Raw genomic sequence first — 15,346 nt, 5'->3', positions numbered from 1 at the left:
CCTAAAGAGAGAATTAGTCGTTAAGCCTTGGCACCCTTATCGGGAATAAAGTGGGTTGTTTTATTTTATTTTTTTTTTTTTTGCCAAAACGAAGTTTATAAAGGCCTTCGAGAGAATAAGGCTTAAAGCTAGCTTATGATTGGTTGCATTTTGTTGGTAATTAAGAGTTCAAGTTCGTCTGTTAAAAATCACGTGTTAAGCCTTGGCACCCTTATCGGGAATAAGATGGACTGTTTTTTTTTTTACCAAAAATGAAGTTTACAAAGGCCTTAGAAGAGAGAATTAGTCTTAAAGCTAGCTTATGATTGGTTGCATTTTGTTGGTAATTAGAGTTCAAGTCCCCGAGTTCAACGACAACGTCTCTCTATTGGAGGAGGAGCTGCAATGCGATAGCGCTAACGCGTTAGAACTTAAAGAACCGAGTTCCTTAAAAAGCGAAGATAGCGATCGGGAGTACAACCCGAAAGAGATCAGTTCGCTGAAATCGACCGTGGCTAGTCTGGAGCGCAAGTTGGTCTTGCTGGACGAGGAGAACCGCAATTTCCGGAATCAGGCCACGACCCTAAAAGATCAGAACGCCACCTTGACCAACGAGGTGGAAGTGATACAACAAAAACATTCCAGTATCAATAAACAGAACACTGAGCTGCATTCGAAGCTGGCCAAGTTGGAGGTTGAGACGTCTTTGCTGAAGTCCCAGAATTCCTCCCTGACTTCACAGAATACCAATTATCAGTGTCAGGTTGCGGCCTACGAAGATCGCGTCAAATTGGTAAGTTGTTACGTCATTTTTCTATTTTTCCGTTTTGGTTTAATTTGAGGGTTTGTTCGGTTTGATTTATTGGGAATTATCAGGGTTCATACAAGCCTGGAAAACAGGGAAAACCTGGAAAAATCCCGGGAAATAAATAGCTGACAAAAACCTCAGGGAAAATTCAGGGAAATTCCGAATTTTTAGTAAAACTCAGGGAAATTTACGTCAAACAGGGGCCGAGTAATTGAGTAAAACCAGGAGTTCATAATAACCCCCCTCCATAGGATTAACATTACAGTATGTATACTTTGGAGGCTCATAACTCTGGTTCCGCTAGAGATACGGAGATGTCCTTTTAGTATGTTATAGTCCAAGTTATCCCCCATCCAACCATACTAAAAACTTAGGGCTACGACAAACAGGGGCCGAGTAATTAAGCAAAATGTACAAAAACACAGCCCCCTCCATAGGATTAACATTACACTATACTTTGGACACTCATAACTCGGGTTCTACTAGAGATACCGGGATGTCTTTCGAGTATGCTATAGTCATGTTTGCCCCCCCCTTTCATTAACATTTGCACCATAGGATACTCCATTTACGGGAAAAATCAAGGAAATATATGGGGTGAAAACCTGGAAATCTCAGGGAAATTTGCTTCCCAAAAGTTGTATGAACCCTGATTATTCTCCCATGGGTCTCGGGAAATAAGTTTTCACGGCCAATGGGAAAAACATAGGCTTACGAAACCCATTCCATTGAAAACTTCGGATGTTTCTTTTCAAATTAAACACTTTAAACGCCAGGTTAGGCCTAAAAATTATTGAGAAAACTCGAATAGAAAATATGTCTTCATTTGCCTAAAATGGAACACTCCGAAACACGAAAATTTACTTTATCTTTTTACATCCATAACTAAATGATATGGTGCGACGCTAATTACGCTGGAAAACGCGTACGATACGCAACGCGCTCATGCGTAGTAACTAGTAAGCTTAAAGGCGCCCAGCCAGCAAGGTGCTGCGCGATACTTTTGCAGCATTAAAAGCGCAAAAGTAAAAAGGTTACGTTCTTAACCGTAAACTTCTGAAGTAGTTAATTTGAGTTTGAAAAGGTTAATTGCGGCAATCCTTAAGTATACAAGTAACTAGTAACCATATAGGCGTCCAGCCAGCAAGGATCTGCCCAATACTTTTGCAGCCCCAAAAGCGCAAAAGTAAAAAAGTTACGTTCTTAACTGTCAACTTCTGAAGTAGTTAATTTGAGTTTGAAAAGGTTAATTGCGGCAATCCTTAAGTATACAAGTAACTAGTAACCATATAGGCGTCCAGCCAGCAAGGATCTGCGCGATACTTTTGCAGCAACAAAAGCGCAAAAGTAAAAAAGTTACGTTCTTAACTAAAAACCCAAGTAGTTAATTTGAGTTGAAAATGTTAATTAGGCAATCCTTAAGTACATTTTGCGATTGAAATAGCGATTCAATTGAGAGAGAAAATATATTATTTCTCTGTTAGCTTCAAAGCAGCATTACGGAACTTCAAGATATTCAAAAATCGTTACTAAACGATCACGAAACTCTACAAAAACTGCATAATCAGCTAACGTTGGATTACGAAAATTTGGCCGCCAAATATACGACGTTGAAAGCGCAACACCGGCAATTAAAAGTTGATCACGGGGTACTTCAAGTAGGACCACCTCTTAATGTAGAAATAATTTCCGAAAAGGCCTAATTAGTAAACGGTTAATTAGGATAAGTTTCAAGCGGTTTCAATCTCGCAAGAAGAAGTTGCGAGACTCCGGGAAGTCCTGGACGAAAACCCCAAAGTTGATCCGAAAAGTTTGATTTCGTTGCGATTGCAACATTCGCAATTGAAGGAACATTTGAAAACTCTCAGGGACGAGAACGAGAAACTTCAAGTTGATAATAACAGTTTGATCGAGTCCAAGAAGGCCTTGAAGACCGAGAATAACGAGTTGAAGTTGAAGTACACGAGACTGCAAGGGGAACTGGCCGAGTCCAAGGGTCATTTAACGTCCGTGGGGGTCGAGTTGAATCGATTGAGCAGCAACTGTGAAGTAAGTGGTGGTGGTGTTCAATTTGATCGTGTGTGTGGGGTTAAATACGGACTAGTTTGAATTGGTTAACCGAAATTTGAAATTACGCGGGTGAATTTGAAAATAGGTCTAAAAAGCGATGTAAAACATGAGAATAGGCATATAAAGTGGTGTAAAGCATGAAAATAGGCATAAAAAGCGGTGTAAAGCATGAAAATAGGCATAAAAAGTGGTGTAAAACATGAAAATAGGCCTATAAAGCGGTTTAAAAATTAAAATTTTCCTATAAAGTTATGCAAATAGGTCTAAAAAGAGATGCAATTAAGTATGAAAATAGGCCTGAAAAGCGATGCAAAACATGAAAATGGGTCTAAAAAGCGATGCAATTAAGTATGAAAATGGGTTTAAAAAGCGATGAAATGTATGAAAATGGGTCTAAAAAGTGATGGAAAGCATGAAAATAGGCCTAAAAAGTGATGGAAAGCATGAAAACAGGTCTAAAAACGATGCAAAATATGAAAATAGGCCTAAAACGTGATGCAAAACATGAAAATGGGTCTAAAAGTGATGAAAGGTATGAAAATGGGTCTAAAAAAGCGATGCAATTAAGTATGAATATCAGCCTGAAAAGTGATGCAAAACATGAATATCGGCCTGAAAAGCGATGCAATTAAGTATGAATATCGGCCTGAAAAGCGATGCAAAATATGAAAATTGGTCTAAAAACGATGCAAAATATGAAAATGAGCCTAAAATGTGATGCAAAGTATGGAAATAGGTGGGTCTAAAAGGTGATGCAATTAAGTATGAAAATAGGTCTAAAAAGCGATGCAATTAAGTATGAAAATGGGTCTGAGAAGGGTTGAATTATGCGCGCGAATTTGAAAATAATGTAGAAATTAAGTTAGTTTAAGGTTTGAAATTTCAAAATATCTGTAAATGGCTAAGGGGAAAATTTGAAAATGGGTTCATATAATAATAGTAATAATGGGTAGCGCGGGGGATTTGAAACCCTAATAGTCTGAGAATTTTAGAAATAAAACCTAGAAACCTATGGACAAGACTGGGAATTGGAAAATTGACCTTATGCGAAAGACAATTAAATCTAAATGTTTAAATTCTAAGACTATGGATGCCTTTTTTTTGTTCTCTCTCCCTCGTGTTAGGAATTAAACAAGCTGAATTCTTCGTTGAGCGAAGAACGTAGCTTTTTAATGCAACGCGTATCTAGTCTTTTAGCCGAATATCACAGTTTGTTGGAGAGATTCGTCGAGGACACTCTGCACGATGATAATAACGCCCTCATTAAAAAGTTGAAAGACTTGAGTTGGCAAAGGAATAAACTCGAACAGAAGTTCCTTGAGAGTGTCGAGCAAAATTCCAGGTTCACCCCTAAGAGGTAAAACAACTGAACTTTTTATTATAATTATTATTATTGTTTCATTTAAAATTTTATTATTGTTTCATTTAAACTTTTATTATTATTTCATTTAAACTTTTATTATTATTTCATTTAAACTTTTATTATTATTTCATTTAAACTTTTATTATTATTTCATTTAAACTTTTATTATTATTTCATTTAAACTTTTATTATTATTTCATTTAAACTTATTATTATTTCATTTAAACTTATTATTATTTCATTTAAACTTATTATTATTTCATTTAAACTTTTATTATTATTTCATTTAAACTTATTATTATTTCATTTAAACTTATTATTATTTCATTTAAACTTATTATTATTTCATTTAAACTTATTATTATTTCATTTAAACTTTTATTATTATTTCATTTAAACTTATTATTATTTCATTTAAACTTATTATTATTTCATTTAAACTTATTATTATTTCATTTAAACTTTTATTATTATTTCATTTAAACTTATTATTATTTCATTTAAACTTATTATTATTTCATTTAAACTTATTATTATTTCATTTAAACTTTTATTATTATTTCATTTAAACTTTTATTATTATTTCATTTAAACTTTTATTATTATTTCATTTAAACTATTATTATTATTTCATTTAAACTATTATTATTATTTCATTTAAACTTTTATTATTATTTCATTTTACTTGTTTATTATTATTCCAACTTTCTATTAATTTTATTTTCTATTGTTTGATTTCATTTTTTATTATTTAATTTTCCATTGTTTAATTTCATTTTTTATTATTTAATTTTGTTTATTTTATTTTTTAATTTATTTTTATTTATTTAATTTGTTATATTGTTTTAATTTATTTTTTATTTTTTATTTATTTTTATTTTTTTAATTTGTTTTATTTTTTAATTTTTTTTTAATTTTTTTAATTTATTTTTTATTTTTTATTTTTAATTTATTTTTTATTTTTAATTTATTTTTTATTTTTAATTTATTTTTTATTTATTTTTATTTTTTTTTAATTTATTTTTAATTTATTTTTATTTTTTTTTTAATTTAATTTTTATTTTTTATTTTTTTTTTCAATTTAATTTTTATTTTTTATTTTTTTTTCAATTTAATTTTTATTTTTGATTTATTTTTATTTTTTAATTTTTTTTAATTTATTTTTAATTTCTTTAATTTTTTATTTTTAATTAATTTTTTTAATTATTTAATTTTACCTTTTTTTGATTTATTAACTTTATTTAGGTATCAATCGTTACTTATTTGTTTTAATTTCTATTTTCCTGAAGTGGTTTTGAGCATCGGCGGTCCCGGCAACAATCTTCAGCCCAAAGTATGAGACGAACCAAATCGCAGTTATTGTCCAATTCAAAGGTAAAATAATCTATTTTATTCTTTTAATTTTTAATATAAAATTCGTAAATACGATTCTATTTCAGATTGGTTCGGGAGAGTTTAGTAAAGATCTCGCCGCCAAAGAACTCAATAGGAAGAATCTTGATCGAAGTAAGTTTCATTCATTCTTCATTGACCAAGTGTAAAAATACGCGTGCTTCTGAGCAATTGAGTGAGCGTGTGTGGTCAAAAATTTGAACTCTCGCATGAACATGATTTATCAAAATGTTGAGACGTTGTTTGGTCGAATTCACTTAGCTAGGCCTAGTTTATAAGATATGTTCCTTCCATAAGTAATACGACACCACCTATGCGAATTCGTAATGCTACTGAGAGACTTACAGCTCGAGCTAGTTGGAGGGAGAACGACAAGCGAGGATTGAAGTCCTACACTCGGTGGTTAATTAATTTTGCTGGACTTCCTATTTAGTCTGCATTACTAAGCCTTTGACAGCAGCGCCTCACTTACCAGGCCTCCCTCGCTTTACCTCCTCGAATCTATGACCTCCCCCCTCACTTACTTCATGACAAGCCCCATTTTGTAAGTTACCAGTGACAAACTTATGGGAGGATCATATCTTATGAACGTATGATATCTATCGTGTTCGCGAGAAATAATTTAGGAACGCGCTGGCGAGCATGCGCGATTGAAGCTGACGCACTATTCCGTGCTTAGTCTCGTTAAAATTTCTAAGAGTTCTCGGTCAAATTTGTGATGCGTGTAAGCGAGAATGCTTGTTTGGAGTATGTTACAAAAACAATGTGTTTTACAACAGAAAGCTACAATGGTTTTGGCGAAAATGACGAGATTCCCGTTCGGGATGTTGGTCCTTTAACCCCCGAGGATCCAAATGCAAATATTAACTCTGTAAGATGCCCCTCTTTTAAGTTCCATTTCCATCATTATTCAGCTAAGGGGTGTTCCAAAAAGAGTGGTAACTAGGACAGTGGGATGGTTCCACAGAAGTTACATAAAAGACTTAAATTCGCCCTTAGAACCATCCCACTGTTCTTCGATTAAACCACAGTGCACCCTTTTGGGAACACCGGCCCTTAGCCTCAATTATTTTCTAACATTAATTCCAATTGCCACCTACGCCCTAAGACTACAACATTACCACCAAGTAACGAGATTGGTAACAACGGCGAAAACAGCAACAATGGTCTTCCACCATCATCAAAATTTCCTCATTCGACATCAGTGGAAAATTACACTACAGTCAATTTCATTACGAACATCAGTCCCGAACATCTTTCAAAACGTCAGGGTCAGGGTCAAGGTCAAACTCCTCCCCAAGGTAACAACGGACCAGTTCCTTATCACCATTCCCCAAATAGACCAGCTTCCACCATTTTATGCGGAGTTCAAAGCGATGGGTCCTCGACACCCGTCTTTGGAAGTATCATGCCTCGAACGGGACTTCGGTGTAGTCGCAATTTTGGTAAGAATCGACTCGAGCAACAACGGAATTCGCCCACTAATAATTTGAACAGTAACGTCGCGAATACCGCCGCGGATTCCGACGACGTTAATTCAATCGTCGGTTCGCAAAATCCGCAAAGACATAGTTCGCCATTAAATTCAAATAACGGCAATTCTCCATCGACTAAGGATAAAAGTAAGAGCTCCGTTTGGTACGAGTACGGGTGTGTTTAACCGCTATTACCGTGGTACAAAATTGTACTGTTTCTAGCAACGGATTTTAGTTTAAGTTTAAATTTATTCGGTTAAGTCGGCTGTGGCGATTTGCCAAGGCTTAAGAAGTGTTCGTTGTTAGTTTCTTAAAGGGGCTGTTACCAATGAAAGCAAATATTGTGGTAGGAAACCTAGTACGTGTTATAAGGTTTTTATTAGTTTAATTTAAATTCAATTAGGTTCGTATCGTCAGATGGCGTGACTTGACAAGGCTTAAAGGGGCTGTTACCCCCTCAGTTGTGTCATAACGCTAGGCATAGTTCGTCCCCCCCAAAAAATAAGGCATGAATGTTCAAAACGCCCCCTAGCAGCAGCTACTATCCCTAACAGGAAGTTATGTGAAAATTGGACCAAATATCACGTGTTTTATGACGTCAAAATTGAAATCCTGCCTAAATTGGGCGCCGCCATCTTTAAAATCCGCAAAAACAATTTTTTTTGCCTGAGATGGCGCTATATCTACATCCGTTTTGGTTCAATAAATTGGGGGAATCAAGGAAATAGAGAGATTTCAGTAGGCTGAGTAGTACGTCACACCCTCCTAAGTCTTACCAAGGTTTTGGCAGCCATATTGGTGGGTTTCAGCTTATCTTCTGGGTTGAACCTACCAGTATGGCCGTGTATATTATCTCACGCATCTTAGCTCCTCCTCCAACTAAAAGCCCTCTATTGACCCAAAGCGGTACCAAACATGGCCGCCGCCCACAGTCAAAGCTGAGCCCGTGACGTTTTACCTAGGCACTGACGTCGCAACTGACCTAGTTCTATTAATAACCTTTGTCTTAGGGAAACAGCCCCTTTGAAGTGTAGTAGCGTAGAAGCCACAATTTCATAATCATTCTATGATTATTTGAGGCATTTTTTTCTTATCTTCCGGTTACAATAAGATATAGGCCTAGGCCTACATAGTTTTTATTTACCACAAAAATTCTTAACTTTATATTTCTTCACCAAAAACAAACAAACATACAGATTTAAATATTTACGAATTAATTCATTCATTTATATAAATAATAATAATAATAATAATGAGAATATTTAGGATATTTCTATTTATTGAACTCTATTTTTAATAATTCTTTGAAAGAAAGAAAGCTATGAGGGGCTTTTAAAATATGGCACAATTCGATATGTACGAGTACGTTCTTAAATTAAAAAGTTCTCTCTCAAATGACACCGGTGAAATTAGTGACGTTGTATTAGAATGTTTCCTGAGAATAGGGACTTGGCAATTTAGGCTTAACTCCGCCCCCAGCGCCATTACGGTATGTCCTCGGGACCAGTTTATTAATTGCAAATCTATAGGAGAACAAAGGCAGGGACCAGTCTGGTCTGGGAAATGGCATGCACACTTCCTCTGGGCCAAAACCAGTTTATTAATTACTTGGATTAGTTTTTAAATTTAAAAGAAGTGGGGGTTACTGGTCCTCGGGACCACTTTATTAATTGCAAACCTATAGCAGAACAAAGGCTGGGACCAGTCCGGAGAGTCTCCGGAGACCAGTTTATTATTTCGGACACCAGTTTATTATTTCGGTCCCAAGGAATAGCTAGTTTAAAAAATATTCTCATTTCCCAGAGACTGCCATAAGGACTCCTGTGGTCTGCAATAATTAAACTAGTCCCAAGGACCAGTGCCTCTTACCCTGCTAACAAAGGACTTAATAATTAGATCATAAGCAAATAACAGTATCAGTTACTCTAGATTCATTCTCTTCAACGTTAAGTTTGAGAAGAACTTTTTACGACAGAATTTTATAGTTTCTCGCGATACTTAAGCCTTTGTTGAAGAAAGGGACTCTCTATTAACGCATGGACCAATGAAACACAATGTAGTTAATTGGGTTGACATATCATAAGGCAAAACGGCGATAAGCTAGAAAAAGAAATAAATGCAAGAAAACAAAGTGATAAATTCAATATTAGCTTAAATTAATTAAGATTAAAATTAAAATTACTAATGGGACATTATAAAATCTTATAGCCCCTTCTTAGATCTTCGCAAAAATTCAATATCCACGCAATAATGTAATTAAATTGATTGCCAAAAATTAATCTAATTAAACTTCTAATTCTTATGCTTAAAACTGAACATACAACTCTTTGGTTTTAATTTTTTTTAACGCAAAACTTAGGGTAATTTTTTTTCATCATAAAACTTAGGGTAATTTTTTTTCATCATAAAACTTAGGGTAATTTTTTTTCATCATAAAACTTAGGGTAATTTTTTTCATCATAAAACTTAGGGTAATTTTTTTCAAAGCCTTAATCTTTTTTTGAATCTTTCTTTAAGTAACTTAATTGCAATTTAATTAAGGTTAATATATTCATTTTAACAAATATTACGCCTTCCATTAACAAACGATTGAAGCTTAATTAACGTAAATCGACCAATGAAGTATGATACAGCCCCGAAGAAATAAATAAAATAAAATATCCTATTTCCAACCATAATTCACATCGTGTAAAAATTCCAAAAACTTCTTTCTTTCTCTATAGCACTGTGAAATGTCTGTGTCTGTCTGTCTGTCTGTCTGTCTATGTTAAAACAATAAAACCAATACACGTATCTATATCCTAAATAAAATTTAAAGCGAAATTTCATTCTTTGTGAGGAATAACTATAAAGCGCCATCTACTTCAGCCAAAAGTTAGAATTAAAAAAAATAAAATGAAATTACGGGAAAATTTTTAATGTAAAGAAATTCTCATAGATGGCGCTGAAGGCAAGTATCCTAACTAAAATTTAAAGCGAAATTTCATTCTTTATGAGGAATAACTATAAAGCGCCATCTACTTCAACCAAAAGCTAGAATTAGAAAATTAAATGAAATTTCGGGAAGATTGTTAATGTAAAGAAATTCTCATAGATGGCGCTGTAGGCATGTAATCCAATGGTGTTATTTAATTATGATTACTGGTTACTCAGTAAAAGTTATGCATTTTTAATTACTATTATTCCAATCAGCTCTAAGCCTTTTACTGGGTGAAATTACTGTCATTTTGAAAATTATAATTTAGCAACTAACTTCACATTTTCTCTTGCAATAATCACTTTCAAAATCGGCGATAAAAACCCTTAATTTTTTTGGCATTTTCCTAAATATGTTAAGACTTAAAATTAAAATTGAAATGAGAATGAAGTCTCACTTTAATTTGAAAAAGCAAAAACCATCAACCGGCCAGCCAGCCAGCAGGGGTCAGACCAATACTTTTGCAGCCCTACTCGGCGCAAAGTAAAGAACCCGTTAATGTTTCCCTGTGTACAGTAAACCATACCTCATTAACAGAAGAATGTGGTCGGAATAGTTAATATAGCACCCAAATAAAAATAACTACCACTGCCTTCCCTATATTTCTGCGGGGGTAAATAATTGTGGACTGGACAATTAACGACTTTTAAGTAGTTACTTAATTAATGACAATTCTCAATTAGAAAAATAAAATATATGATACGATATTCGCTTGACTATAAAATAAATGAGCTATAATAAATATGGTAATAATTAAAATGACGGTGGAATCAAATATAAATGACCTATGACCTATAAGTAGCTAGCTCCAAAAAATTCGGCTAAATTCACTGCCTTTTTGTAAAGTAAATTTAGTGTAACGACCTTAGTTTTAAAACTAACCTACAATAACTTAAACACCAGAGTAATGTAACCAGATTCCTTCAAATTGTTCCTTTTTGAACAAGCTAGTCGCGAAATTATTTCATTCAGTGCAACAGGTTGGTTTATTTTGTTTTATTATCTACGTGTCTGGTATTTCCCAACACTAGTATACTATGGGATGCTTGTTAGTGAGTTTGTGGTATAGTGTGTTTGTGTATGAAAGCTAGGGAACACGAAAAGCGTGTTTATTTGAGGAAGTAGTTAAAAATTCGCTACCAGCGTGCATTTCGAAAGAAATATGGGAGAATTATACAGGTTTCACACCGACATTTGTGACGTCGTGCTACTCCTTTCCATATGGGATGAGTGTTAGTGAGTTTGTGGTATAGTGTGTTTGTGTATGAAAGCTAGGGAACACGAAAAGCGTGTTTATTTGAGGAACTAGTTAAAGATTCGCTACCAGCATGTATTTCGAAAGAAATATGGGACAATTACAGCTTTCACACCGACATTTGTGACGTCGTGTTACTCCTTCTTTCCATTAACAATGGTTTATTTCGTGCCAGCTCCAAGAGGGGAAAATGGCAGTCATGCTTAAACTGTTTAACCCCTAATTTAGGCAACTTTTTTGACACTTATTCTATGGTTAGGTTTTGATTTGAACTGATTTTCCAGTTATAAAGAATTTAAATATAACCATATCTCAAATAATAAAAAAAATCCACGAAAATTACGAGGTTTACTTAAGAAATAATTTGGTTACATTATTTAAATACGATGTTTAAGTTATTGCGCATTTAATTAACGACCTATCCTAATTACTTCTTAATTTGTAAATAGATAAATATGGCCTGTAATTAGTGTATATTTATTACAATACAACCAAATGGTCCGGAGCAGACGAAAAATGTTTAAGTTTCCTTTTGGCACTATTTTGTAGGCACAATCCAATGGTTCCTTATATTTTAGATATTCCCTAAAAACATTATTATAAAATTAAAATATTGATATTTTTAGTTTTCACGTTAGATCTCAACCAGCCGTAGAGGTCGGACCAATACTTTTGTCACCTCCAAAGGGCGCAAAAGTAAAAACGTAAAACTATGAAATAAATGATACAAAAACAAATCGGTACGGTCAAATTTGGCTCATAATAAACTAACTTAATGGTTGTGTAATTATATATATATCACGTTGAATATTCGGTGTCAGAGGTCAAACAAAGAAACAAAATCATAATGTACAACAAATTGAAATTATACATTGTTGAAAATAATTAAAGAATAGTGAAAATTCATTTAGGGTTAGAATTAATTATTCATTATTAGCAACGGCTTCACTTCAAACCGTATGGTTGTGGCTTGGCGAATTAAATGTAATAAATTAACGTGCGTATACGTTTTAATTGGCGAAAGATTTTTAATGAAAATTATTAATTATTATAGGCATTTTAAAGTATTTTAATTCAATTTAATATTAGTTCAGAAACAGGGTTAAATTCGGGAAGTTTTTATGGTGAATTCAGTTATCTAGTTGGAACCGAAACGCAATTTTAATTGGTTTATATCTCAAGTAAAACTGGTTTTTAATTGGTTCATTTAAGGCATTGTAATTTTCTAATTGGTTGACACGAACTAAGCTGGGTTTTAATTGGTTGACATGAACTAAGCTTATTTTTAATTGGTTGACATGAAATAAGCTTGTTTTTAATTGGTTGACGATGAACTGAGTTTATTTTTAATTGGTTGACGATGAACTGAGTTTATTTTTAATTGGTTGACGATGAACTGAGTTTATTTTTAATTGGTTGACGATGAACTAAGCTTACTTTTAATTGGTTGACGATGAACTAAGCTTATTTTTAATTGGTTGACGATGAACTAAGCTTATTTTTAATTGGTTGACGATGAACTAAGCTTATTTTTAATTGGTTGACGATGAACTAAGCTTATTTTTAATTGGTTGACGATGAACTAAGCTTATTTTTAATTGGTTGACGATGAACTAAGCTTATTTTTAATTGGTTGACGCGAACTAATTTGAGTTTTAATATTTGAAGCAAACTAAGCTGAGTTTTAATTGATTGACAATGAGCTCAGCTGATTTTTAATTGGGCTAGCTTTTTAATTGGACAGGTTCTAATTTCTAACATAAGTAATTGCAATTTTTAATTGTCGTACTAATGCTAGGCTATTTAATAATTTACCCACAAGTTATTTTTAATTCGGCTTATTTTAAATTACCGAAAAATATGGCTTGTCTAATATGAACTTCTCTTATTTCGTAATTTATTCAGCATAAGCATAGCCCACTCGATCACGCGAATCACGACGCAAGCTGCTACAGCGCGAGCAGCGTCCTGGAGCGCGGATGTTAACCTAAATATATTTGCATTAAACATATAGCCAAGTAATCAAATTCTAAAAAAACCCTAAAAAAAAAAAACAAGCAAGGCGTGGTTCCAACTAGAAATACATAATTCACCTTAAAAGCTTCCCCGGTTATTTTTAAAAATCATTGAGTAAAAAGGCTGTATCATCGTGAAACTTGATATCGTTGGAGCCTTTTCTTAGAATAAGAAAAATTTTTTCAAACGCGATGGAGTTCAAAATAATACGGGAAAAAACAACTTCCCATATTAAACAAAATAAAAAAAACATCTTCCAATTAACTGTGCCTCAATAGACTTCATTTTAGCTGCATTTAAAATAATGAAAATAAATAATTAAGTCTTAGGTTTTAACCAATATATCTTCCATGCCAGTGCAAGTTGTAGTCGCATCGCGTCTAAGTTGGTGAAAATGTAGAATTGGGGTGAAGTAATTGTATGGCCGGCGTCAGACTCATGAAGTAACTGAAATTATTTTAGGGCCTGTCTCAGACTCATTTAATTCCACGATATTATTGTAAGAACTGCGTCAGACTCAATAAGTACGATGAAATAATTGTATGGCCGGCGTCAGACTCATGAAGTACTCTGAAGTTATGTTAAGGCCTGTCTCAGACTCATGAAGTATCTGAAATTATTTTATGGCCTGTCTCAGACTCATGAAGTACCGTGAAATTATTTTTATGGCCTGTCTCAGACTCGTGAAGTAAATGAAATTATTTCATGGCCTGTCTCAGACTCGTGAAGTAACTGAAATTATTTTATGGCCTGTCTCAGACTCGTGAAGTAACTGAAATTATTTTATGGCCTGTCTCAGACTCGTGAAGTAACTGAAATTATTTTATGGCCTGTCTCAGACTCATGAAGTATCTGAAATTATTTTATGGCCTGTCTCAGACTCATGAAGTACCGTGAAATTATTTTATGGCCTGTCTCAGACTCGTGAAGTAAATGAAATTATTTTATGGCCTGTCTCAGACTCGTGAAGTAACTGAAATTATTTTATGGCCTGTCTCAGACTCGTGAAGTAACTGAAATTATTTTATGGCCTGTCTCAGACTCGTGAAGTAACTGAAATTATTTTATGGCCTGTCTCAGACTCGTGAAGTAACTGAAATTATTTTATGGCCTGTCTCAGACTCGTGAAGTCCGTGAAATAATTTTATGGCCTGTCTCAGACTCATGAAATTCCATGATATTGTAAGGACTGCGTCAGACTCAATTAGTACGATGAAATAATTGTATGGATTGTGTCAGACTCATGAAGTTCTATGAAATAAATGTATGGTCTTTCTAACACTCAAGAAATATAGTATGGGCTTTCCCAGACTCATAAAATAATTGTATGGCTTTTCTCAGACTCCTAAAATAATTCTATGGCCTTTCTAAGACTCCTAAAATAATTTTATGGGCTTTCTCAGACTCCTAAAATAATTTTATGGCCTTTCTCAGACTCATAAAATAATTCTATGGTCTTTCCCAGACTCCTAAAATTATTTTATGCCCTTTCTCAGACTCCTAAAATAATTTTATGACCTTTCTCAGACTCAAAGTTCGATGAAATAATTTTATGGCCTGCGTCGGACTCATGAAGTACAATAATAATTGGGGAATCAAAAGGTTGTAAAATATGTTATGTCTTGATTAGAATTCTCAACCTTAAGAGTTTCAACCTAGACAATATAAAAATTCACCAACTTGCGTTGTGAGACTACCACTTTAATTACTAATTAATTATAATATTCACAACCCGCGTGATTAATTTAAATATAATTGTAAATATTTTTAGTGAGTTTCCTTACCAACCTTGACCGATATTTAAAGAAAAAAAAATATTTTACAAAAATGGTTTTAATTGAATTTGTAATTCTTGTAAATTTTTAATGAAATCCGTGTCACGATGTTTAATTTTGCGGGCACTTATCCTAATTGTATTTAATTCTTTTCACTTTTGTATTAGTATTTTTATCATCACTTTCGACGAGAGCTTTCTGTACTTTTTAGTTACAAATTAAAATGATAAAATCTA

The 15,346-nt window shown here is 33.5% G+C and overlaps 1 protein-coding gene across 3 annotated transcripts in view; it reads left to right on the top strand.

The window, feature by feature from the left end:
• Girdin (protein girdin) overlaps window positions 1-15,346 on the top strand; it is a 33,147-nt gene extending 17,801 nt beyond the window's left edge. For all 3 annotated transcript variants that reach the window (XM_089851585.1, XM_089851584.1, XM_089851583.1), the window contains exons 15-22: window positions 331-772; window positions 2,272-2,445; window positions 2,510-2,836; window positions 3,982-4,214; window positions 5,510-5,594; window positions 5,660-5,726; window positions 6,392-6,483; window positions 6,721-15,346. In XM_089851585.1, coding sequence (XP_089707711.1) covers window positions 331-772; window positions 2,272-2,445; window positions 2,510-2,836; window positions 3,982-4,214; window positions 5,510-5,594; window positions 5,660-5,726; window positions 6,392-6,483; window positions 6,721-7,272 — 1,972 coding nt within the window. In that variant the 3' untranslated portion in view covers window positions 7,273-15,346. The remainder of the gene's footprint in view (window positions 1-330; window positions 773-2,271; window positions 2,446-2,509; window positions 2,837-3,981; window positions 4,215-5,509; window positions 5,595-5,659; window positions 5,727-6,391; window positions 6,484-6,720) is intronic.

This window comes from Phalangium opilio, unplaced genomic scaffold (assembly GCF_054372755.1).
Source record: "Phalangium opilio isolate 3A_F unplaced genomic scaffold, DU_Popi_V2 ptg000105l_1, whole genome shotgun sequence".
Lineage (NCBI taxonomy): Eukaryota > Metazoa > Arthropoda > Arachnida > Opiliones > Phalangiidae > Phalangium > Phalangium opilio.
This window is presented reverse-complemented; position numbering and strand designations above follow the sequence as displayed.